Source organism: Periplaneta americana, chromosome 4, assembly GCF_040183065.1.
Source record: "Periplaneta americana isolate PAMFEO1 chromosome 4, P.americana_PAMFEO1_priV1, whole genome shotgun sequence".
NCBI classification, from domain to species: Eukaryota; Metazoa; Arthropoda; class Insecta; order Blattodea; family Blattidae; genus Periplaneta; species Periplaneta americana.
Window position 1 is genome coordinate 1,288,072 of NC_091120.1, and position 26,475 is coordinate 1,314,546.

The following is a 26,475-nucleotide window of genomic DNA, read 5'->3' on the forward strand; positions in this document are numbered from 1 at the left end:
CCAACTTCGAGTGCACACTAACTCCGTGTGACTTAAATTGTGGTTTTCCGTTAACGAACAGTAACGTGTATTATGCAAAGGCTGACAACCGTCAAGCAACCAACTTCGAGTGCACACTAACTCCGTGTGACTTAAATTGTGGTTTTCTGTTAACGAACAGTGACGTGTATTATGCAAAGGCTGACAACCGTCAAGCAACCAACTTCGAGTGCACACTAACTCCGTGTGACTTAAATTGTGGTTTTCTGTTAACGAACAGTGACGTGTATTATGCAAAGGCTGACAACCGTCAAGCAACCAACTTCGAGTGCACACTAACTCCGTGTGACTTAAATTGTGGTTTTCTGTTAACGAACAGTGACGTGTATTATGCAAAGGCTGACAACCGTCAAGCAACCAACTTCGAGTGCACACTAACTCCGTGTGACTTAAATTGTGGTTTTCCGTTAACGAACAGTAACGTGTATTATGCAAAGGCTGACAACCGTCAAGCAACCAACTTCGAGTGCACACTAACTCCGTGTGACTTAAATTGTGGTTTTCCGTTAACGAACAGTAACGTGTATTATGCATAACACACGTAACTGTTCGTTAACAGAAAACCACAATTTAAGTCACACGGAGTTAGTGTGCACTCGAAGTTGGTTGCTTGACGGTTGTCAGCCCACTTTGAGGTCTGTGGATATAGAGGGAAAAATTGGATCGGTGTCGGTTAGAGTTCCCGAGTAGTTCAGTGGTAGAGCGTTGGTACGTTAAACCAAAGATCCCGGGTTCGATACCCGGCTCCGGAACAATTTTTCCCTCGAAATTATTCAAATCAACTTTACAGGGAGTTATACCTGAAATCTTGATTTGCATAAATTTTAATGTATTTCTCACTGTTAAGTATTGACTGAATTAAACTTTTCTATTAATTAAAGTTGCTGAAGATTCACTGTTCCCTTGATCTGCTCCTCCACCTATTATTTTTTATTCAGATGCATCAGTTGCTAGCTTTCCTGCTGACATTTGTTGTACGATGTAAACTTCACATGTTACAATTCCACTATCACAGCCTTCATAATCTTCATATAACAAAGGCCTACCAGCTTTTAGTTATTGATCCCTTTTATCTTCTGTCATGTTAAATTATATCGCACTTTCAACCCTGAGAGACCCACTGCCATCCACAATAAATCCACATTTATGTAAACAGCTGTAGTCAGTAATTGGCCATCAGAAGCTTAATCTGAACATAAAATCAAGAAAAATTTAGCATTGCTCTTATCTTAGTTTCGGTGGGACTTTTAAAATCGGACGTAGAAACAAGATCCAGGTTTTACTGTAGCCTCTATTTATTGCATTATACGCTCGGCTCTTACCAGCTATGAACAAATATTAATAATAATAATAATAATAATAATCCGTGGAGCTACAGCCCGTGAAGGGCCTAGACCGACCAGCCGGCTGCTGGCCTCACGCCCACATGCCGAAGCAGAGGTGGACGATCATCCAACCAGAATGGAGGTATCGTGTGGTTAGCACGATGATCCTCCCAGCCGTTATAGCTGGTATTCGCAACCGGATTTCGCTACCTATCGTAGCTCCCCAAGTGCATCACGATGCTGGGTGGGCACCGGTCTCATACACTGGCCGAAATGTCATGAGAAAATTTCTTCCCCCATGAGGACTCGAACCAGCGCGCATTCCGTAACGCGAGTCCTAGGTGAACAAATATTAAACATAATAAAAGGATGCACATCTGTTCTCATGAACTTTCAGCATGGCTAAAGACAAAGGGAACGTCTAATTTTTGTGGACCGTAGAATTCTGGGCCACTGCAGCCCATGGTTTCAGCCAGTCGTCTTCTGGGACCCAATAATGTGATGCAAGTTTGTCTTCAAGAGGACTGGAGTTCGACGTTAGGACGTTTGCAGGAATAATACTTCAGTTGAATAAATCGGAGAATGACTTCCTTTCTTCCCTAAACTTGAAAATAAGGACTTCTTTCACCCACACGTCACAACATTTCATAAGTATGCAACTCGAAGCGCTCATATCGGTAGACCCAGTGGTGTGCAGCGTTACAGGCTAGCTCCGTTGTAGGCTATATCCGTCCTAAAAATTCAGGCACAGAGATTCTTTTGTTTTCAACTCAGCCTTCAATAAACAGGGGCGCTGGCCTTCTATGCCCAAGGTTGCGGGTTCGATCCCGGGCCAGGTCGATGGCATTTAAGTGTGCTTAAATGCGACAGGCTCATGTCAGTAGATTTACTGGCATGTAAAAGAACTCCTGCGGACAAAATTCCGGCACATCCGGCGACGCTGATATAACCTCTGCGAGCGTCGTTAAATAAAACTTAACATAACATAAACAAGGGCAGACCCGCACTTCAGACATGGCATTTTATATATGAGGCCTCGCTGTCCTCATTGAATAATCATGCTCAGCGCGCAAAGCTGAGAGATCCTGGGTTCGATTCCCGGTGCCGAAACGAGTTTCTCTCCAAAAGTAGGTATAGTATTTTATGTTGCGAGTGTACATTTCACACCCTTACATACTTACTTACTTACAAATGACTTTTAAGGAACCCGCAGGTTCATTGCCGCCCTCACATAAGCCCGCCATCAGTCCCTATCCTCTGCAAGATTAATCCATTCTCTATCATATCCCACCTCCCTCAAATCCATTTTAATATTATCTTACACTCTTACATACCTAATAGCAAATTACTTGTCGTTTTTAAGTCCCTTTATGCTACTTATTTTTCTGGCACACGAAATAACTGCGAATTTGGTTTCCAGGTACTCGCCAGCCTGTTTAGTTGCCGCTATTTCTCCGCACACATTAAACTGTTAATGAACTACAAACTCTAGCCACGATTTGCTGCAATAGGCATTATGTTATGCTTTTGTTACTCTGTCTAGGATATTTTTCATGCATTTCTTAATTTCCTCACCAGGATTATCGCAAAATACGTGTGCAATAACTAGAGTTTTGGAGTATTTTCGACAAAGACTGAACATAATTCTATAGAAACCTGAACAGAATATATTTTAATATAATTTCTTTATGTAAATTATATTTTGCGCCGCTTTATCCACGAGCCGCTACTGCGCATAATATAATAACAGTATTGCCGCAAAGAATATATTTCATACTAGAGGTATATGGCATTTGTTAGTAACTCGGGGTGCGTTGGTGTAAACGTCTCTTATTATGCTAGCACATGTGCTCCGGCAGTTCACAGATCAAGATAAATGTAAAGTAACGTTTAATCTCGCGCGACCGTGTAGTGCGGCCTCTGTAACTGGATTGTTGTAAGCAGAACATTCTGTCACTTACACATACTTTGGCATTTGTTAATCAAGTCAGAAATATGTGTACTAAAATAACAAATTAATTAGGCCGGTAATAACACAAACATAACTTTACAGCAAACGTATATACGCTTTGAAATAATGGTAATAGACTATTTCACAATTATTTTTAGCAGTTCTTACGGCATATTGTTGTTGTTAGTCAATTCTCCGAAGACAGGTCTGAACCTCACAACATGGCACCATTTATGAGGCAACTAGGCCTCTATTGCATACTCGCCGATTAGCCATTACGGCAGCCGTGACGAGAATGCGACTCGCGAGACATTGTGGCTCACAGTGATAGCTGTGCATTTCTCTTGCTTCTAACTTCCTCCAACCCCCACCCTCTCACTCACTGGAGTCAAACTCCGTTCCATTTGTATTTGTCTCTGACCTGCGAGTGGCGTATGTCTCTCTCGAAACCATGTACCTCTACAAAAACGAAAGTTTCAAATAGGATGGAAGGACGCATTTTTTTGCTGTCAATATGGTGAGAATATTAAATGTATGATTTGTTCACAAGTATTACGAGGAAAACGGTTGTATAACATAAAACAGCATTATACTACATGTTACTCATGAAACATTGAAAGTTAATAATAATAATAATAATAATAATAATAATAATAATAATAATATATCATCTCTGTACGTCGACCCTTTTTCAGCAGATGTACGAATAATGCGGTTAACTCTTCAATTTTAACTCACTGATTTACTATGTGATGTCAAATGAAAGCTAGATGTAAGGACTTGACAAATGTTGAACTTTTCAAATCTTTGCCAAAAAATAAATATCCGAAGCTTCGTTCTTTCGCTTGCTCTGTTGAAGCCATGTTCGCTACAACTTACGTTTGTGAAAAATTATTTTCAACAATTAAAATAGTAAAAACCAAATTTAGATCACGACTGACAGACAAATACCTTCGTGATCAACTACGACTGGCAGTAAGTGACATAATTGCTGATTTTGAAACTTTGTCGCAGAGACATTCTGAAGACAGTTAATTTTAGGTTGTGATGTTGTTCATTTATTGTTCATTTGTTTCTTCGTTACATGTACTAAACATTAGTTTGTAGCCTTCTACTGTATAAAATTATATTTAAGTGCTTGACGCAAGGAAAATGAAAATCCGTTAATAAGTCAGACAGTTGCTTCACTTCCCCTTCGGGTGTCCGCCTTCCTCCATAGGTGCTATGCACGTTGCAGGTTACAGAGTGGCTCGGCGCACGATTTCATTTTCGCCACCGCTGCATTGCGGTATGTATGAAACCTTAAAGCAATATTCGGAGATCTATCAGATGCGATTCACATTGTGTTAAAGTATACATTGAAATACTTCCGAACAAAACAGCAAGTAGATTTAAATTAGGGTTGGGCAGATAATGAAAATAACATTCAGGCAATAACACCGTTATGCAAAATGTTGGCACAGTGCAGACGTTTTTTATTAATTTAAATTACTTACCAGTTAGTCAGCGATTAAATTATATATTGACATGGCTTCAATAAAATAGCAATTTGGATTAATTGATACATTTAAACGCGCCTGAATTCAGCAGCAAGTTGATTAAATTATTATACATTGTGAAATATCGATTTGAAACGTGTCTGATTAAGGTAATCCTTATATTAAGTAACATTTTGAAATGTGGCGGATTAGGAAGAGTTTTGTTAAATTATATTTTGAAATGGAACTATAAAAATTGGAGATTTATCCTTCGAAGAGGTGGAAAAATTCAAATATCTTGGAGCAACAATAACAAATATAAATGACACTCGGGAGGAAATTAAACGCAGAATAAATATGGGAAATGCCTGTTATTATTCGGTTGAGAAGCTTTTATCATCCAGTCTGCTGTCAAAAAATCTGAAAATTAGAATTTATAAAACAGTTATATTACCGGTTGTTCTGTATGGTTGTGAAACTTGGACTCTAACTTAGAGAGAGGAACAGAGATTAAGGGTGTTTGAGAATAAGGTTCTAAGGGAAAATATTTGGAGCTAAGAGGGATGAAGTTACAGGAGACTGGAGAAAGTTACACAACGCAGAGCTGCACGAGTTGTATTCTTCACCTGACATAATTAGGAACATTAAATCCAGGGCATGTAGCAGGTATGGGTGAATCCAGAAATGCATATAAAGTGTTAGTTGGGAGGCCGGCGGGAAAAAGACCTTTAGGGAGGCCGAGACGTAGATGGGAGGATAATATTAAAATGGATTTGAGGGAGGTGGGATATGATGGTAGAGACTGGATTAATCTTGCTCAGGATAGGGACCAATGGCGGGCTTATGTGAGGGCGGCAATGAACCTTCGGGTTCCTTAAAAGCCAGTAAGTAAGTAAGTATATTTTGAAATGCTTCTGATTATAATAGCGATATTTATGAAATTACATTTTGAAATATTCTCATGATAAACGCTTGGTTAAAATTAGAAGTTTTTAAATTATGTTTTGAAATTCATCTGAATTGTTCTTAAATTATAATTTGTTTGAATATTTTTTATAGAAGTAACAATTCTGTTAAATAAATTTGTACATTGAAATACATCTGACTGAAGTAACCGCGATTTTTTTTAGATTATTATGCAGTTTTCAGTGATTAAAACAATGTTTTAAGAAGTTATATTTTGTAATAGTCCCGCGCCGTGGCGTCGCGGTCTAAGGCATCCCGCCTAGGACTCGCGGTATGGAATGCGCGCTGGTTCGAGTCCTCATGGGGGAAGAAATTTTCTCATGAAATTTCTGCCAGTGTATGGGACCGGTGCCCACCCAGCATCGTGATGCACTTGGGGAGCTACGATAGGTAGCGAAATCCGTTTACGCAAACCAGCTATAACGGCTGGGGGATCATCGTGCTAACCACACGATACCTCCATTCTGGTTGGATGATCGTCCACCACTGCTCCGCATGTGGCCGTGAGGCCAGCAGCCGGCTGGTCGGTTGGTCTTGGCCCTTCGTGGGCTGTAGCGCCACGGATTATTATTATATTTTGTAATATATTTTATAAAAAATAAGCTTTTAAATTATTGAATAGATCTCATTCAAGTAACAGTCGTATCAAATCATATTTTGAAATAGGTCTGATAGTTATTTAACTTTTTTCCTCCTAATTTTAACATTTACAAGAAACAGTCGAGAAATTTTGCCCGCTAAATTGAATAAAAGAGAGAAACCAGGCGAACTACGAAAAGCGTATAAAAACAATCATGGCTTTGATGATCGGAGCCGCCGTATTGTCCTCTTCTTGGGTAGCGTTTACGTTCTATTCTATTTTCAAACTGATGATCTTGCACGCCTCACATCACAGCATGATGTCATAGTAAACAGTGCAATGAGTTGAGAAAGGAAAGTTTGTTTGCTAAATATGAGCCCGCTGTTAAGAAAGGATAGCACGGAGTGATGGGAGTCAGGCCCCGAACAGTGCAACATTCCACATCGGCACGAGGAGTTGAGATGGTAACATTGTGAACATTAATATTGAAATAAGCGCAGAATTCTATTTTACTAGTGGCTTCTGCAGCAAATGCTGCAAACTAAGTTCATTAGACATTCAAATAAACATTTTTCAGATTTATTTTCAACGAAGAATACCAGATATTTTGAAAGTTATTTGCTTCCATAATAATGAAACATACTCCCTCTGAATGTTTTTTATACCAAATACTGTTTCTTGAACCTATCCACCTTCAGTTTTTTAGTTTGAACGCGAAAACGCAAGTAACAATGTCAGGACGATCAGTGGGTTTTTTATGTGGGAGTAAAGCAATAGCTATTTCAAATCATTGTTGATTTTAGGTGAAAGTTAAAAAAAATGTCAGGTTTGCTATGCTTTCGAACAATAGACATAGCATCTTGGTATAGCTGCTGCATGTAGAGCTTGAAATGTAGAGGATAAAATCATTTTATCCTGCTAAGAGATCTTGCTGAAATGATCGGGAGACTACATAATTTTGTAGGCTTCTTATTTTATCAGTAAGTAATACCTTTTGGTCTTTCCTTAGGAACTGTAATTTTTGCGCTTTCTCGAGCCAATATTGAAGAGAATGACGCATATAAGTTCTACACCACACTTCCATTAAGTATATGAAAAAGACCCAACCCCACTTAATTAATAACTATAAAATATTTGATTTTTAATAACAATATTATCTTACATAAGTTTTGTAGTTATATAGCCGCCACTCAGTAAATTATAGAAATGAAGATCTAATTTAAGAAATTCTCTACATCTACTTACATAACCCCAAAACGTTTCACTTTCATATCATCAATTTAGCATTAATATGTATAATTAATGAAAAATAGTCACATCATGGCATTAACTATAATAATATTTCATTTCTAATGGTAATAATGTCATCAAACCACCTCAAGTTTTGTAGATTTGAATATCCAATACACAGCTGTACTCAGAAAATTACACACCGCAGCATCAGAACTGTAAATTACTTTTAGTAGGCCTAAGTCTTGAAGTTTTTAATAACCAATTGCGTTTCAGCCCTAAATATGTCAGCAATCCTGTAGGTCATGGCCTTCGTGTAATAGTCTTTGTTTATTGTAGTGTGTGTTTTGTTTTATTCTGAAATGCAATTAATTAGTTCTCAAAACTAACGAAAGATGGATTTTGGAAAATAGGAAAATGATGTAGAAAAATTTACACTTCACTGAAAACTACTATTTTTACTGAAAAAACTTTGGGTTTCAAGCTTCAAAATGAGGGGTCAGTTCCAAGCTTCGAAATGAGAGGTCATTTATTAAAATCCGTTCAGCCGTTTTCCCGTAATTTCCATTATCAGTTCAAATTATATATATATATATATATATATATATATATTTTTTTTTTTTAGAATTAGCTGACGTTGAAGTGTAGATTAATTTGTAAGCCACCCTGCGGTCGGGAAACTTTCGGTATTGAGAAACACATGAAGGCAACTATTAAAAGCGAAATGGATATCGCATCATGTTAAGATAGCAAGGAAGTGTAAATCTGTAGTACTGTACAAATGAAATTAAATACAGCAGCCCACATTTTGCTGTGTATTCCATCAACTTCAATCCATGCATTTGAAACTTTTAAGACAGGTAAATGAAACTTCGGTCAACATAACCTTACTTACTTACTGTTTTTTACTGTTGCTCCAAGATATCTGAATTTTTCCACCTCTTCAAAGGATAAATTTTCAATTTTTAGATTTCCATTTCGTACTATGTTCTGGTCACGAGACATAATCATATACTTTGTCTTTTCGGGATTTACTTACAAACCTATCTCATTACTTGCTTCCAGTAAAATTCCCGTATTTTCCCTAATCGTTTGTGGATTTTCTCCTAACATATTCACATCATCCACATAGACAAGCAGCTGATGTAACCCGTTCAATTCCAAACCCTCTCTGTTATCCTGGACTTCCCTAATGGCATACTCTAGAGCAAAGTTAAAAGGTAAAAGTGATAGTGCATCCATTTGCTTTAGCCCGCAGTGAATTGGAAACGCATCTGACAGAAACTGAGCTATACGGACTCTGCTGTACGTTTCACTGAGACACATTTTAATTAATCGAACTAGTTTCTTGGGAATACCAAATTCAATAAGAATATCATATAAAACTTCTCTCTTAACCGAGTCATATTCTTTCAATAACTGTTTAACATTATGAACGTGTTTCACATTTTTTGTACGTCAGCATTTTAAAACAATAAATAACATCAGATCTGTAATGATGGGTAGTTTGATATCATGGCCTATGAAGAAAAGAAGTTGCTATGGCAACAGTGGTGTATTAAATAATATAGCACGGCAAATGTTTCATTATTAACTTTATGGCATTTATGCAGTCGTGACGTTTTAGTTGCTATGGTAATATTTTAAGACTCTGGTACAATAATGTGATTTGTTACGCGCGATTTTCACTAACGACAAGGACTGCTTATAATGCTGGAGTACAAAAACGTTATTTGTGTTGTACGCATATTGTAACCAGTATTGAGTCCAGCCAATGTAAGATCTTTTTATTTTATTTCATTTTTTTTTCTCTTTAGTGATAATAATTGAGTTAGGTACCTACTTTTTGTATTCAGGTAAGCATGTGATGATGCTGGAAAAGTGTTTAATTATGTAGAGAGAGAGAATATTATCGAAATGGTAGCCGTCCAAATCTTGGATTTAAAATATCGGCATCCTAATCAATTCAAATGAACAAAAAAGAAAATGTAAATTAATGTTTAAAAAATACATGATGACATTTTAAAAAAGAATATTCTGCGACAAGATTTGGTAGCTATCAAAACGATAAAAATTTATTGAAAATAAATAATATACATTGAATATTATAAAGATGAATAGAGATGATGATTGATGGTGTTCAATGAAGATTTTAAAATGGTTGATGCAATTGTCTGAAGAGTCTTATCAGGAACCTTTAATTTCTGAGGATCTCCAATGTAAATTTGGGAATTGTTCCTCGCGCACCAAACATAAGTCCAATGACATTCAAATCTTGAATATTATATTTATGACTGAGATCATCACAGCATGGAAGGTAAATAGCGCGTTTCTCTTCATGTACCTGCTTTGGTTGATCTTCATTAATTTCGAACCTTACAGTGGGGTCAAGAATGAGACCAGTTTTTTTTATCTCTGTCAATTATTATGATGTCAGCACGCCGTGTAGATCCTTCCATTGAACTTCCTCATGTACTTCGTATTCACCATGTTCCCTTAATCTGTTAGCAGTTATTGAGCGGACTGTGTTATGTCTGTCAATTCGCAGTAATTCGCCCTGAGGGTAGAAACGTACATATTTGGTAGTGTATTAAATGTAGACAGAACTTTTAATCTTTAAAACTAAGTTTTTAAATAACTGTGTAAATCTGTTCAAATGGTTTGGAACGAAAATTTTTTAGCTTGGAACATTTATTTAATATTTTCTGAATTTCCAAAATAGATTTCATATTCTGGCAAAGTTTTCTCTATAGTCTGTCTGTCTCTATATTATAAGTTAGCTCAATTTAGATGGGGACAGAAGCGACAGATGTTGGTAAATAGTGGATGAGTGTAAGGGACAGATGAGGGTACAATAATGAGTGCATGTAGGCAAGAGTATGAATCTAAATTACAAGAGCGTCTACAAAAGGTATATCTATATTTAATGTAACTCTGGCACAGGTTACAAAATTGCGAGGTCCGCATTACATGGAGGTAAATGTTGACGTCAAATATATATCGTATTATAACTTTTAATTAGGTTTAGTTATGTTTATATAGGACATCTCCAGCTATATACTGCTGTGAATTTGTGAGTGCTGATGTTAACGCATTAATGAAATCCCATCTTTGTGTACATCCCTGGCTGTAGTTCATGCCGCTATGTTTCTCGAAAAAGCGATGATCTTCGCCGATATGGTGCATATCCCGTCTGGTGAAGGCCTTATCCCGTCTGGTAGAGTCGTTGCGGCAGTAATACACTGGAATAGATTCAAAAACGGGCTCTCAAGTGTTGTCGGAAAAATTCACCATTAAAATGGGACACACTCACGGACAGGAGAACGCGAATTCGATTATGCGCACTGTTCAGAACATACAGAGGTGAGCCTGCCTGGAGAGAAATAAAAAATAGGTTGCAGCCGCCAAATTACTCTTCAAGGAACGACCACTCATATAAATTGAGGGAAAGAAGACAGAGGACGGACACTGGAAAGTTTTCTTTTCTCAATCGTACTATCAGGGACTGGAATGCTTTACCTGCAGACTTACTAAAGGCTTTACCAACAACCAAAAATGTATTTAAAAATAGGCATAAGAACTTTAGTAATGGACGGTAATTATACACAGTATTTAAAGAGTGTAAATGCTATTTTGTTATTGAAGTGTTGTATCAGTGAAGAATTATGTTGTGTCAGTGAAGTGTGTTGTGTAAGTGAAACGTGTTCCTGTCAGTGAAGTTTTATAGTTTATAGTGGCAGTGCAAAGTATTTGAACAGTGAAATGTTTTTGAAGTGTTAGTGAAATCAGGATAGAATCAGTGAAATGTGTCGTAGTTCCAGTACAGTGAGTGAGTTGACAGCGAAATGAGTGTAGTGTTGAAAGGTACTTGTGCAGGTATGAACATATCATACTCGTGAGTTTTAGTTCGAACTTAGGTTTAAGATACAAATTAGATTTATTTTAAATGTTATTTTAAGTGATCGTGCTTCATTTAATTTAGGATGTTCCCTTTTATTATTATTATTATTATTATTATTATTATTATTATTATTATTATTATTATTATTATTACTTACTTACTTACTTTCTGGCTTTTAAGGAACCCGGAGGTTCATTGCTGCCCTCACACAAGCCCGCCATTGGTCCCTATCCTGAGCAAGATTAATCCAGTCTTTACCATCATATCCCACCTCCCTCAAATCCATTTTAATAATATCTTCCCACCTACGTCTCGGCATTATATTATATATTATTATTATTATTATTAGTATTATTAATTGTATTTTTAATTAATAAGTTTATTATTGTCGTTATTGAATGTAATTAGTTACCACTGCCACCGGGTATATACCCATTGCAGTGTGAATAAATGCATACATAGTTTAAATTTACATTGTCTACCTTTATCATCAAGAAACATAAATCACGGCTGCCTTGAAATAGAGTAATATTTAGGTCCTTTTTCTGCCTTGTGGGACAGAAGCAATCTGTCTTGGATAATGAATTGCAGTGTCAGCTGATTGTACAGAGTGGATCAAATGTCCAGGACCGCCTCCTCGTTATATCTGCGATACTGTGTGGCAGGTATGTTCCCATTTATTATGAGAGCAAAGCATTAATTACGTACATAATTATAACACTCCCGTCTTGAAAGCCGTTGTATTGGATGAAACTTTCGAACTTCGGTTAAGAAACTTTTGTCATCTAGTCTGCTGTCAAAAAATCTGAAAGTCAGAAATTATAAAACAGTTATATTACCGGTTGTTCTGTATGGTTGTGAAACTTGGACTCTCACTTTGAGGGAGGAACAGAGATTAAGGGTGTTTGAGAATAAGGTGCTTAGGAAAATATTTAGGGCTAAGAGGGATGAACATACAGAAGAATGGAGAAAGTTACACAACACAGAACTGCACGCATTGTATTCTTCACCTGACATAATTAGGAACATTAAATCCAAACGTTTGAGATGGGCAGGGAATGTAGCACGTATAGGCGAACCCAGAAAAGCATATAGAGTGTTAGTTGGGAGACCAGAGGGGAAAAGATCTTTGGGGAAGCCGAGACGTAGATGGGAGGATAATATTAAAATGGATTTGAGGGAGGTGGGATATAATGATAGAGACTGGATTAATGTTGCTCAGGATAGGGACCAATGGCGGGCTTATGTGAGGGCGGCAATGAACCTCCGGGCTCCTTAAAGGCCATTTGTAAGTTGTTGTAATAGGAATTTTAGAATGTTTCACTTGTTCATATCAGATTTCTGCATATTCAATAATTTATTATCATAATACACTGGTCTCTTAACTTCACTGACGATATTGGCAATTAAATCAATGGCTTTCCCAAAATACGCTATGATATATTTCGGTTAAAATAGTTTTTATTTTTAACATTCTCTCTTAAATATAATTGACCTGTTTCATTTGTGTTATAATGAAATGAGAACGTCTATAGTCACCTAAGGGCTAGCCCATCGTCAGTAAATGTAAATGTAGTTATTTTGCTAATAACTGTAACATAAAATATTATAAATACAGATAAACCTTTAACACACCCCTGAAAGAGTAGAACTCGTGCTCAGGGGCGGATTTTTTAATTTAAATTAAGAAGCATATAATACAATTTTTTTTGTGTCTACTACACAATAAAAATGTAATAAATTTACATTTACAATTTTTCATTATTTATAAAATCCATACATAACTTTTTAAATCTAATACTAGATTAATTAGAATTGAGAAGATTAGGATATTTAAATATAAATTTGTTATATATTCTGGGCCTAAATTAGTGCTATGATTGAATACTGTAGCAGAGTTGCATTGTGTGAAGTTTTGTTTCTTATTATTAATTGGACTGTAGTAATCAAGGGATCATATTATACGGAGGCAAACAGGAAGGCAGAAAACAGAAGGATTGGAGAACGCTGGGTTTGCAGTGAAAGACCTGCCCTTGGGCAGAACACTATGAATGAATGTAGGATCCTGGTCATGTTCTGTATTAAATATGAGTTTGTACACATGTCAGTCGTGTGACAAAATTTGGAACATTTAGTGTTCTGTTGAACTAAAATATTATAATTAATTGATGAACTAGTGGACTTGTGTTAAATATGAAATATCTGTCCGGCATATATAAGTAGACTACATTATCAAGTAGGGAATTAAATATTATTTCTTCCTCTCTCTCAATAATTACTTAAGGAAAATATGAAGAAGTCGAGTAAAATTACCGACTGAAGTTTCAGCGATGTGGCTTTGCTGTTATTTTTTAAATTACAATTCAAAGCATTACAATGAGATAGAAAATTTTCAAAACTAATTTGCAGTTAATGAGTATATACCACCACATATACTAGTCTATATTCTTCAAGTTAAATTAAGTTTGATAGAGGAGCATTTTCAGGTAACAGTGGGTAAATATTTTTGACATTTTCTCATGGACAAGCCACTAACATGGAATATGAAAAGTGTAACAAGTCAGTTCCAGACTTTTGGTTCACACTGTATTAGAGTAGCGGCCCTGTAGAACATTGGTTCATTAGTTTTGGTAGTGCAGTAACGGCGTGAAACGAGGGTGTCCGGGTTCAAATTCTGGTTGGGACAAATTACCTGGCTGAGTTTTTTTTTGGGGTTTTCCCTCAACCAACAAAGAAAAAATGCTGGGCAACTTTCGGCTATGGACCCTGGCCTCATCTCGAATTATCACCTTCATCTCATTCAGATGCTAGATAACCATCTCAGTTGATAAAGCGTCGTAAAATAAACCAATTTAATAATAAAAACAAAAATAAGTTATTCTACGGTAGAAATGGTCGTAGATTTTGTAGTATTGGTCAGAAGAGAACTTCAATGCACGTATAGGAATCGAAGCATTTTTTTCCCTTTAATTAAGGGTTACAGAATCATATAAAGCCAACGAAATGTCATCGTAGGATACCAAATATGACCGTAAGCTGGACATGACATTATAAAATTGGTGTAAATGTAATATGGGCGTATGTGTAATATATCAAATAGATATTACGAATTTGTATTGCTGCTCTTTATCATTACCAATAATTATGTTCGTACCTCTGATTGAGGTTGTGGCTGATATATGTGCATCTATTATCAGACAGTAGAGCGAGAGGGGACACAGATTTAGCTCATTCTCCACTTTGAACACGAATGGGCTACTGTAATTCTTAAATGGACCGCGCGGTACCAATAAAACATTGGTTCCCAACCCAAACGGCGGAGTTAAGGGAAGAGGATGGTATTTTTTAAAACCCTTTTCCTATTTGGTGTAAAATATTAAATTTTTGTTTGTAGAGAGCTCATAGCTATGGCAACTCAACCAAATATAATTATTTTGAAAAAAAAATTATTTGGAGGCCCAAATTTGAAAAAAAAAAAAAAATATATATATATACCCAATGCAGGATTGTACTAAAACCGATATATCTAAACCGTTTTTAAAGATAGATTCAAACAGTTTTTTGTAATGTACTTGCAAAAGCATGTTCTACAAACTGACTGTAACAGAATTTTGATATTAGTCCCTACGTTTGTAAAATAAACAATTAAAATTTAATAATTTTCTGATTTCCTTTCTCGCAAACAAACGCACGTATTTTTAAAATGAAATCAATTAACACAATTCTGTTACAGAGAAAAGTTTCCTAATAGTCTAAAGAATGTGTGTTCTAAATTTCATGCATGTATCTTTAATAGTTCAGAAATTATATCCATTTTTGTCTGGCAATGTAGCAAAAAAATGAAGTTACTGGAAACCGATAAAAGCGGGCGTGTGATTTACAAATCCATAGGGCAGGAAGTTTAAAAATGACGTCTCAGCATCCGATAAGGGCACAAATACCCACGAAATGTTACGCAATGCATTCCACACATATCAAAGGGTATTTAATTTTTTTTTTTTTTTTTGAAAATGTAATTTACCGGAAACAACAATAAAAGTGGGAGAGTGATTTAAAAATCCATAACGCAGGAAGTTTAAAAATGGCGACTCAACATCCGATAAGGGCACAAATACCCACAAAATGTTATTGATATGCATTCCACACACATTACAGAGTATTTTAAATAATTTTTTTCAAAATTTATTCATTTTTCACCAAAAAATACCATCCTTTCCCCTTAAGATAGTTCCGAGTCCCTCTCACCCACTCACTCAAACAGAGTGGGCCCTACGCCCTGTTACTACGGTACATAGCAGAGATCACAAAATGCAGTGTTGCCATTCAGCGCATAAACTTTTGTGTAGCTTTTTATGTTATTTCGTGCGTTATTATGAATGAAAGTTGTGAGAGATAAGAGAATAAAATCAGAGAACAAATTTACTTCTAATATTTCCGTCTTTACATATCATTAGGTGAATACATTGATGTTACACCTTATTATACATCACTGTATCTGGACTAATGTTTTCGCTTTAATTAAAACAACATTAGGTCCTAGTTTTAATACCGGTTGTTCTGTATGGTTGTGAAACTTGGACTCTCACTTTGAGAGAGGAACACAGGCTAAGGGTGTTTGAGAATAAATTTCTCAGGAAAATATTTGGGACTAAGAGGGATGAAGTTACAGGAGAGTGGAGAAAGTTACACAACACAGAACTGCACGCATTGTATTCTTCACCTGACATAATTAGGAACATTAAATCCAGACGTTTGAGATGGGCTGGGCATGTAGCACGTATGGGCGAATCCAGAAATGCATATAGAGTGTTAGTTGGGAGGCCTGAGGGAAAAAGACCTTTGGGGAGGCCGAGACGTAGATGGGAAGATAATATTAAAATGGATTTGAGGGAGGTGGGATATGATGATAGAGACTGGATTAATGTTGCTCAGGATAGGGACCAATGGCGGGCTTATGTGAGGGCGGCAATGAACCTCCGGGTTCCTTAAAAGCCAGTAAATAAGTTAGGTCCTAATTATTGTTTTTATAATGAACATTATGTTGATGATTTAATATAATTTTGGATCCTAAAGTATTGAATTGAAATAAATTACCTTATTACATTAAAAATTAAACTATGGTTTAATTAACGACGCTCGCAACTGCCGAAGTTATATCAGCGTCGCCGGTGTGCCGAAATTTTCTCCCCCAATAGTTCGTTTACATGCCAGTGAATCTACTGACATGAACCTGTCGCATTTAAACATACCTAATGGCATCGACCTTGGCCGGAATCGACCCCGCAATCTCGAGCACAGAAGAGCAGCGTTATTCCGACTACGCTACCCAGGCCGACTCCTTATTACATTGTACTAATCTTCGAGAACATCTTGAATTCAAATTAAACGAATGAATATTACATTACCTCTAATGGCAATTACATTAATATTCTCATTATAGAAATAGAAATATATATATTCTCCCTGTAACATAGTCCTAGTAAGCTTATATTAAATTAATTTTCATCATTTTACTAGCTATCTCAAATATTAAATTAATTATAATTCATTGAATTAAATTAGCTCATAAATTAAGTTACTACTTCACCTTATAGATTTATCTAAATTAAAATAAATGTGTAGTGAAGATTATTGCTGGAGAACCTTTTAAGTGTAGTGAAAATATTTGTAATTTAAATTTATGTATTGTATTGATTAAGGCTGGTTGAGTGGAAAAGAAAGCCTTATGGCCTTAACTCTGCCAGCGAAAATAAAACATTATTATTATTATTATTATTATTATTATTATTATTATTATTATTATTATTATTATTATTATTAAATTGTACAATAATTTATGAACATTAATTTTATAATGTAGTTACTTTCATTAAAATTATGGTGTACAGTACATGTAGTTTTCTTTATGCATAAAATAATTTATAAACAAAAACTAATTTTATCAATCTGTGTATGAATTTGATCATATTTCAAAAGACGTATTAATTGTTACTTAAGTCTAACTTAACCATTTAATTTTAACACGGCTTTTCAAACTCTGATTATAGAGTTTATCTATATTTATAATTATCTAATTATAGATTATTATCTTTCTTCTGCTCAGTATCACATTATTAAAATGTAACAATTTGGAAGAGGATTAAAAAAAACTCATTTTCTTCTAGTTCATGAAATTTCAATGTAACTTGGTATTAATTTTTTATGACAAGTCTGTTATTAGCTAACTTACTTACTTACTGGCTTTTAAGGAACCCGGAGGTTCACTGCCGCCCTCACATAAGCCCGCCATTGGTCCCTATCCTGAGCAAGATTAATCCATTCTATATCATCATATCCTACCTCCCTCAAATCCATTTTAATATTATCTTCCCATCTACGTCTCGGTCTCCCTAAAGGTCTTTTTCCCTCAGGCCTCCCAACGCACACTCTATATGCATTTCTGGATTCGCCCATACGTTCTACATGCCCTGCCCATCTCAAACGTCTGGATTTAATGTTCCTAATTATGTCAGGTGAAGAATACAATGCGCGCAGTTCTGTGTTGTGTAACTTTCTCCATTCTCCTGTAACTTCACCCATCTTAGCCCCAAATATTTTCCTAAACACCTTATTCTCAAACACCCTTACTCTAGGTTCCTTTCTCAAAGTGAGAGTCCAAGTTTCACAACCATAAAGAACAACCGGTAATATAACTGTATTATAAATTAAGATTTTTTGATAGCAGACAGGATGATAAAAGCTTCTCAACCGAATAATAACAGGCATTTCTCATATTTATTCTGTGTTTAATTTCCTCCCTAGTATCATTTATATTTGTTACTGTTGCTCCAAGAAATGTGATCTTCTCCATGTCTTCAAAAGATAAATTTCCAAATTTTATATTTTGATCTCTTACAATATTCCCGTCACGAGACATAATCATATACTTAGTCTTTTCGGGATTTACTTCCAAACCTATCTCTTTACTTGCTTCCAGTAAAATTCCCGTGTTTTCCCTAATCGTATGTGGATTTTCTCCTAACATATTCACGTCATCCGCATAGACAAGCAGCTGATGTAACCCGTTCAATTCCAAACCCTCTCTGTTATCCTGGACTTTCCTAATGGCATACTCTAGAGCAAAGTTAAAAAGTAAAGGTGATAGTGCATCTCCTTGCTTTAGCCCACAGTGAATTGGAAATGCATCTGACAGAAACTGACCTATACGAACTCTGCTGTACGTTTCACTGAGACACATTTTAATTAATCGAACTAGTTTGTTGGGAATACCAAATTCAATAAGAATATCATATAAAACTTCTCTCTTAACCGAGTCATATGCCTTTTTGAAATACAAGGAATGTCTTGATTTGAAATACATTTCTTTTTTGGCTGTATTTTCCTTCACAGGAGGATTTAAGTTATAAAATAAAATACAGTATTATGGAAACTGGATGAAAACACATTTTCGTCCAGATGACATTGTATTTATTGCTAAGGTATTGCAGTATGCGCATATGGCGTTATTGCCTCAGAGTCATTTATTTAAAAAAATATCCTTGGTTTGATTTTTACTCAATACAGGAATTGAAATTATATGAAGTAATTTACTTTATTATTTTCGTATTTTATTTAATTAATTTTATTCTTATTTTATTTAGTACATAATAAAATAAATACATTAATAGAAACAATGTGGCATTGTTGAAATAAATGCATACAGAAGACCTGAGTTTTTGGTAATGCTGAGCGATTGGATATTCTTGCTTTTATTCTGTAAGGGATAGACTTCGCAATAGTGCCAGTAACTGGGACAAAAAGTAAGCTTACTGGGGAGCGAGTTTCTGAGCCTGTTTGGGTCCCAAACTGTCCACGCGTGTGGAACTCCCAATGGAATTTGTGAGCGAGCTAGTCCAAATTAACTGAGACTGTCTTATTCAGTACCATACAAATGGGCTAGCAGTATAGTATCCTTGAACAGTTCTATCGGAGAGAACATCTCGTTTGACGATATGTGTCGGAGAAAAACATTTGTTTGTATGCATCTGAAGACTGAGTAGTGTAATATGTAGCTAATTGTTTATAAATGCAATGGAGGGGAAAGGAACTGACCACCCTACCCCATTACCTCCTGGCCTAGTTACATCATAAGTGGTGCCTTGTTGGTATCACTTCTAAGGTTCAGACCTGTATTCTGACATTTGTCTAAACAACAAAGAGTTATATTCCCTTATTAAAAAATCGCTTTTTCTGAAATATGATGTGCTGAAACTCGTACAGATGCAAAATTTACCTGAATAAGGAAAAAGCATACTATGGTTTAAACTATGTGAATTAATCTTCAATTTCATTCAATTAGAAATGAGATATCAACGTACAAGATTTGAATCACTAGAAATTGTGTTACGTGTAGCCACAAAAGTGTTCGATTACGCAATCTTTATTGTTATAATAGGTTTTATTTTAATTTCAATCTCGGCTATATAATTTGATATGATGTTCAAATTAACTTTTCTCGTATTATAATTTTGAATTTATAGTCTAGTTTACTTACTTACTCTTCTCAGGTGAAAACTGAGGTATTCATTTGCCACTGCGTTATGATAATCGATACGCAACATTTGCATTTGCCTTACTTCTTGTTGCTGTGTTTGTACCATGCAGTTCCCTCATTGTAGACCTAGGAAGCTGTTATGTTATGTTTTATTTAACGACGCTCGCAACTGCAGAGGTTATATCAGCGTCGCCGGATGTGCCGGAATTTTGTCCCGCAGGAGTTCTTTGACATGCCAGTAAATCTACTGACATGATCCTGTCGCATTGAAGCACACTTAAATGCCATCGACCTGGCCCGGGATCGAACCCGCAACCTTGGGCATAGAAGGCCTGCGGTATACCAACTCGCCAACCAGGTCGACACCTAGGACGCATTCTGAAGACTTTCATTTGAACACTATAGTGCTTCTACCTCACTCAGCGTCTAAATTTTTACAGGGGGAAGTATTAAATAGTCTCGTCAAAGACAAATTTTTATACTCAGGACAAGAATTGAACCCGGTATCTCATGACTTGTAGTCACGAATGCTGACCGCTGAACCACAAAGCTGAATGTTACAGAGTCTGCTTGTTATGTCGTCATTTTGACAGCAGTGAAAGTTAACTTCGTCTGTTTTTATCCAACTAGCGGAACCTTGGTGCATCTCTGGTTGCATGTATTCTACGAATTCTGTTAGGAATACTACCGTGTCATTTCGTATTCAGTCGTAGTTTACCTGTACACATACAGTGTGTTCTGTAATTTACTGGACTCACCGGCCGAGGACTACATGGTCTGCCGCAGCACGCAGGCCAGCGGGGTGGTGTCGGCGCCGCCCTTGTCCAGGTGCAGGTGCACGGAGTCGTCCTCGGTGTTGTACGTGGCCGCGGGGATCAGCACCGTCTCCACGTCCACGCGGCCGTCGTTCGCAGGCGCCTTCTTGTCCTCCTCCTTGTCCTGTATCCTGACGGAGCCCGCGCGGTGCACGGCCGACGTGGGCAGCAGCGTCTCCTGCATGGTCTCGTTGCCGTTGCACGTCCGCTCGGAGCGCCACCCGCCGGCCCTGCCCATCGCGGCCGACGCCGCAGACCGGCCCCCCGACGGCACGAAGCACGGCAGCACCTGCTTGAACTCCTTCCTGAAGTTCTCGTTGAGCCAGGCGTACAGGAAGGGGTTGTAGCAGGTGGAGCTCATGGCTATGGCGTGCACCATGAAGAAGCAGAGGTTGTAGTACTTCCAGGAGCCGATGGGGCTGTACACGTCGTTCAGCAGGTTGACGGCGTTGAGCGGCAGCCAGGACACGCCGAAGATGGTGACCATGGCGATGAGCATGCGGTTGGTGCGCCGCTTGCGCTCGCGGTCCTGCTCCTCCTTGCGGGAGTTCTTGGAGCCCGGCTTGGTGCGGGCGCGGTCGTTGAGTCTGTGCGAGACCTTGATGTAGCAGAAGGCTATGATGAGGAAGGGCAGCACGAACTGCATGGACGTGGTGAGCAGGCCGAACACCTGCCGGAACTGCTCGGACGGCCACGACTCCTCGCAGTAGTAGCGGCCGTCCATGTACCTGTGCCGGATGTAGATGCCGTACGGCAGCGTGACGACCAGCGAGAACATCCAGATGCTGAAGATGATGATGAGGCAGGTGACGAGCTGCATGCGCTGCTGGAAGGGGTAGATGATGACGAAGAAGCGGTCGATGGCGATGGATGTCAGCGTGAGGGTCGAGATGTACACGCTGATACCCTGGGCGCACGACACCAGCCGGCACAGCACGCGCCCGAAGATCCACTGGCCCAGGAACGTGTACAGCGGAGTGAAGGGCACGGCCAGCGTGCACAGCAGGATGTCCGACAGGGCCAGGTTCGTGATGAAGAAGTTGGTGACGGTCTGCATCGCCCTGTTCCTGCACACCACGTAGCACACCAGCACGTTGCCGAACACGCCCAGGATGAAGATGGTGGTGTACAGGATGCAGAACAGCGCCTGCACGGTGTGGTCGTGGATGATGTCGTACTGGTCGTCCGTGCCGTTGGCGGACGCGCTCTGGCTCTCGTTCACGTACTCGGAGCCGTTGTCGTACTCCGCGTCGTACAGCGGCAGGCTCGTCGTCTGGTTCGTCAGCATCACCGCCTCGTTACTCTGTTACGTTCACCATGTCTTAGAATTGTTCTGTCAAGTATTGTTCACACCTGTCCCGGGCAGAGCGAATTATTCCGTTCAAACCGCCCACGCAGTCGTTAAGTACCGACAAGGACACTCATAAATCACACTCCACATCGTCACTCCTGCGTCCCTTCCACTTAAGGGCGCCGCACGCATTCAAACAAATTTTTCGCACAATGTGAAGTAAACAGCAACTTGGTAGTCCATCAATCACCGCGCTCTTGAGGATGGCTCTTAATGAAGTGGCGCAAAAGAGGATGAACTCATTACGCCACGAAAGCAAACAACATATTCTTATGAAATATTTTATAATATGAACGACAACGACAAGGACATTGTAAATAAAAGTAGCTTCAACGTCTCGCCATACTTAGAACAAACATCATCTTTGAGAAGCTTCTGTCACCAATCCATATAGATCACTAGCAGTACTGCGTGTGGAAAACCGTAACTTCATGCAGACCTATTCATGTCTATATGTTTCAGCTTTCAAAATTGTTCACTTGTTCTGTCTGACACCAAACGCAGTTAGAAAATTAGACCCTCACTTTACAACAACATGGGTTTAAAATTCGGCATTATGGATGGATCTGTTTTGCAATGTGTCTGGATTTGACGGAGGCGGCAGAGACCACCTGTTGAGTTTGCTGAGCCGGGCTTGAAAGAAACTCTGCCTGATAGATAAAACCACACACAAGCAGCACGCGTTCAGCGCTCACAGTTACGATTCACCGACACGATGTAGCAATTATTACATACGGCAAATGTTATATCACATTTCTGCTACTCGGGGAAAAGTTTTCGTAGAACAGGGATACAAACATTCATCAGTAAAAGTTCTTGCATGAAGTGAGTCTGGTTGAATATGCCGAGCAGTTAGAAATAACATTCGCAATTTCTACTAACACATACACTTCTGTATTATAATGATTTTTTTTTGGTTAGAAAATCAATTTAAACCCAACCATTAATTTACTGACATAACAATGACTTCCTTACTTGCATGTTCACTTTCAAATTATTATTTCTCAACACTAAATCATACCTAATTCATTGATTGGCACACTGAGCACGATTATTCAACTGAACAGCAAACAGAAACAATAATTTTTAACATTTATTTTCATGGTGCTCAGCAGTAATGGAAGTTTTTGTACTAGAACAATGACGTCAACTTAAATTCCTTTTTGTTTTACATTGTTCAGTCTACAGGAATATTGTTCTGACAGTCTACAACACTACTTGCTTCTGCATCTTCCAGAAACTATAATATTTTAAAATTGGTGCAGATCAGACGAGATAGCTATGACTACAGTACATGAACAATGCCACTTAAACGGATTGATTGGTCCAGAAATTGACAATCCTTCCGAGATAAATCGATTCGCTGATAAAAGAGGTATAATTCCCGGCGTTATTGGTTTTGTAATAAACTTTCCTTACCATATTGCATGATGTCACACAAGTCTTCTGATTGCAATTTGAAACTAAGAGAAATCACGTTTCTGTATCCATAATATTATTTTGACTGAAGATAATTCTCGCAAGTCCCACATTTTCAGCGATGCTGAAATGAAATGACGTTGGCGCAATGTAACTTTTAAAGCGACTGGCAACTTAGGAAGTTCTACGAACTACAGCCACGTGTTACAGCTGCAACATTAAACATAGGGACGATAACATATTACAGGATACACTGACTTCTATAAATTATTTCAGCATTAAGTAACTTTACATAACAAACCGCTTGTCATACGATAAAACCAAACGCTCATGAGTTCGTCCAAACTGGAAAATGTGTCTCACTGTACAGTTCGAAATCTGAGTGTGAAGGGTGCAGGCTTCGAGTTTGGTTTCATAGTGTCTGTTAGCGGTACTGCGCGCTCTTTTACATGGAATGTTTTGAAGCACAACACCTTACGGTAAACATGGATACCAGCCAGCAGTTGGAAGGATCACAGTATCGAGCACGTTCGCTGGGTGGGCGGCGCGGAGATCGAACGCGTGCGGAGCGGACCTCGGCTTGGGAGCGACTGGCCGCTCGGATGCTGCGAGGCGCGCGCACGGCATCCCCCGCCCCCCCCCTGCGCGCCGCCGCTCAAAAACTGTGGATGGATTGGTTATCATGTTGATCTGGTAACGACTCTCCTTGCCAGTCCCGTCTAGCTTTGTTTTCTTCTTTTCCCTTTTTCATATTCTCTCTTGTCTGAAACTGTATTAGATATCTTAAGGGTAGAGAATTATACAATTCGAATTATTCTTTCCTAATTTATGCACTTTCCCTCATTGAGGTTCTGGCTGATATATACAGGGACATCATTTTATTTTTACTTCAATTTTTATTGTACCTGAGTTTTTGAATGTACTTCGCTCCCACCCCTTCTACTATGAAGTTCCAACTGTCCTCCACACAGATCCAGGACCGCATATACAGTCATAGTAGCCTTACGATTATAGTAAACAGTTACTTACTTACAAATGACTTTTAAGGAACCCGAAGGTTCATTGCCGCCCTCACATAAGCCCGCCATCGGTCCCTATCCTGTGCCAGATTAATCCAGTCCCTATCATCATATCCCACCTCACTCAAATCCATTTTAATATTATCCTCCCATCTACGTCTCGGCCTCCCCAAAGGTATTTTTCCCTCCGATCTCCCAACTAACACACTATATGCATTCCTGGATTCGCCCATACGTGCTACATGCCCTGCCCATCGCAAACGTCTAGATTTTAAGTTCCTAATTATGTTAGGTGAAGAATACAATGCGTGAAGTTCTGTGTTGTGTAACTTTCTCCATTCTCCTGTAACTTCATCTAGCTTAGCCCCAAATATTTTCCTAAGCACCTTATTCTCAAACACCCTTAACCTATGTTCCTCTCTCAGAGTGAGAGTCCAAGTTTCACAACCATATAGAACAACCGGTAATAGAACTGTTTTATAAATTCTAACTTTCAGATTTTTGGACAGCAGACTGGCTAAAAATTTAAATATATTTATTTTTATGTGCTAAAAAGTACGAAAATATTTGCTAAAAATAAAAATATATATATATATATTTTTAAATATGACAAAAATACCTTACTTAGCTTGGAAAAAAAAATGTTACTAGGTACTCACCAATCACACTTGAGTATCAGTTGCTAGTAGTTGTCCGAGAATTGCAGTGAACAACAAAGGTCATCTCCAAATTCTCCATCACAAATGCATGGCCATTATCTCTGAACAACGACTTATACTGTGAAAACGATCTTTCCACATCACAGGACTTCAGACGTGCATATTTAAAGAGAGGAATGTCACAAACACAAACACCGTCAATTTCACCTACAGGCACACCCTCCAATACTTGAGCAACTTTACACATTTTTTTATATCCACTGTTTTGCCGTGAATGCACACATGAAGCAGCGGCAATGTGCTTGTTTCCAGACAAATGTTGGGTTACCTGAGAGCTCTGATCTGCACTTACTGATTTACCACATGGTTGGCAAAATAACACTTTTCCGTCGGTAGTAAAAATGTTTTTAAATTCATCTACATATTGCTGTAGACGCGATCTTAAACTCGATTTGATTTTAGGCGTCTTAAGAGGCTAATATACACACGTCTTAACGTAAAAAATGTTTCTAGCTACTGATTGACAATGTCGGAGAAAAGCTTCCTATAGCGACGCCACCACGTCTACACTACGCAGCTTATGCTTATGGTCCGATAACGGGGAATCACAACAAGATGTAGGCTATTTCCTCACTTCATAGGCATGAAGGAGAGGCGAGAGATTTGTTTACATTAAATAATGTTTGTACCCGAGCTCTTATCCGTTGTGTTTCACAAACAAAGCGCGGAATGAAATCATCTTCAGCAACAATAAACATTCCCAATTATGTGTTGCAAAATCTCTCCTTCTTGTCCATGTTAATTTATTCTCTAATAATAACACTGATACGCGTATGCTGCCTAGCAGTTCTCAGAACTTGAGGCGATACTATTACAAAAATGGATCACGGATACATCACACAGCGCTTAGAAACACGAAGCAACCAAGAATTCTTAAAAAGATAACGTATTTCTGAGCGATATAATTGATTTAGTTTTAAAATATTCAAAAGTTCTTGTAAAAAATTATTTAAGTAAAAATACTCCAAGATTTATGTGATTATAATAGATTTCCTGAAAATATGTATTCACATAAATTTTTTGTGAAAATGTGTGTTTTTATGTGAAATAAAATTCGGTTTTAAACTTGAAACTTGACATTCGGAATTTTTAACTTTGTTAATTGTGTTTTATCACACGCAAGAAAAATATTTAATTACATGGGAATCC

At 37.9% G+C, this 26,475-nt stretch overlaps 1 protein-coding gene across 1 annotated transcript in view; it reads right to left on the reverse strand.

The window, feature by feature from the left end:
• Positions 1 to 22,571, reverse strand: part of sNPF-R (short neuropeptide F receptor) — a 477,220-nt gene extending 454,649 nt beyond the window's left edge. Inside the window, exon 1 of the mRNA XM_069822797.1 lies at positions 20,762 to 22,571. Within this exon, the coding sequence (XP_069678898.1) occupies positions 20,772 to 22,106 (1,335 nt within the window). The 5' untranslated portion in view covers positions 22,107 to 22,571 and the 3' untranslated portion in view covers positions 20,762 to 20,771. The remainder of the gene's footprint in view (positions 1 to 20,761) is intronic.
• Between the last annotated feature and the right edge of the window lie 3,904 nt (positions 22,572 to 26,475).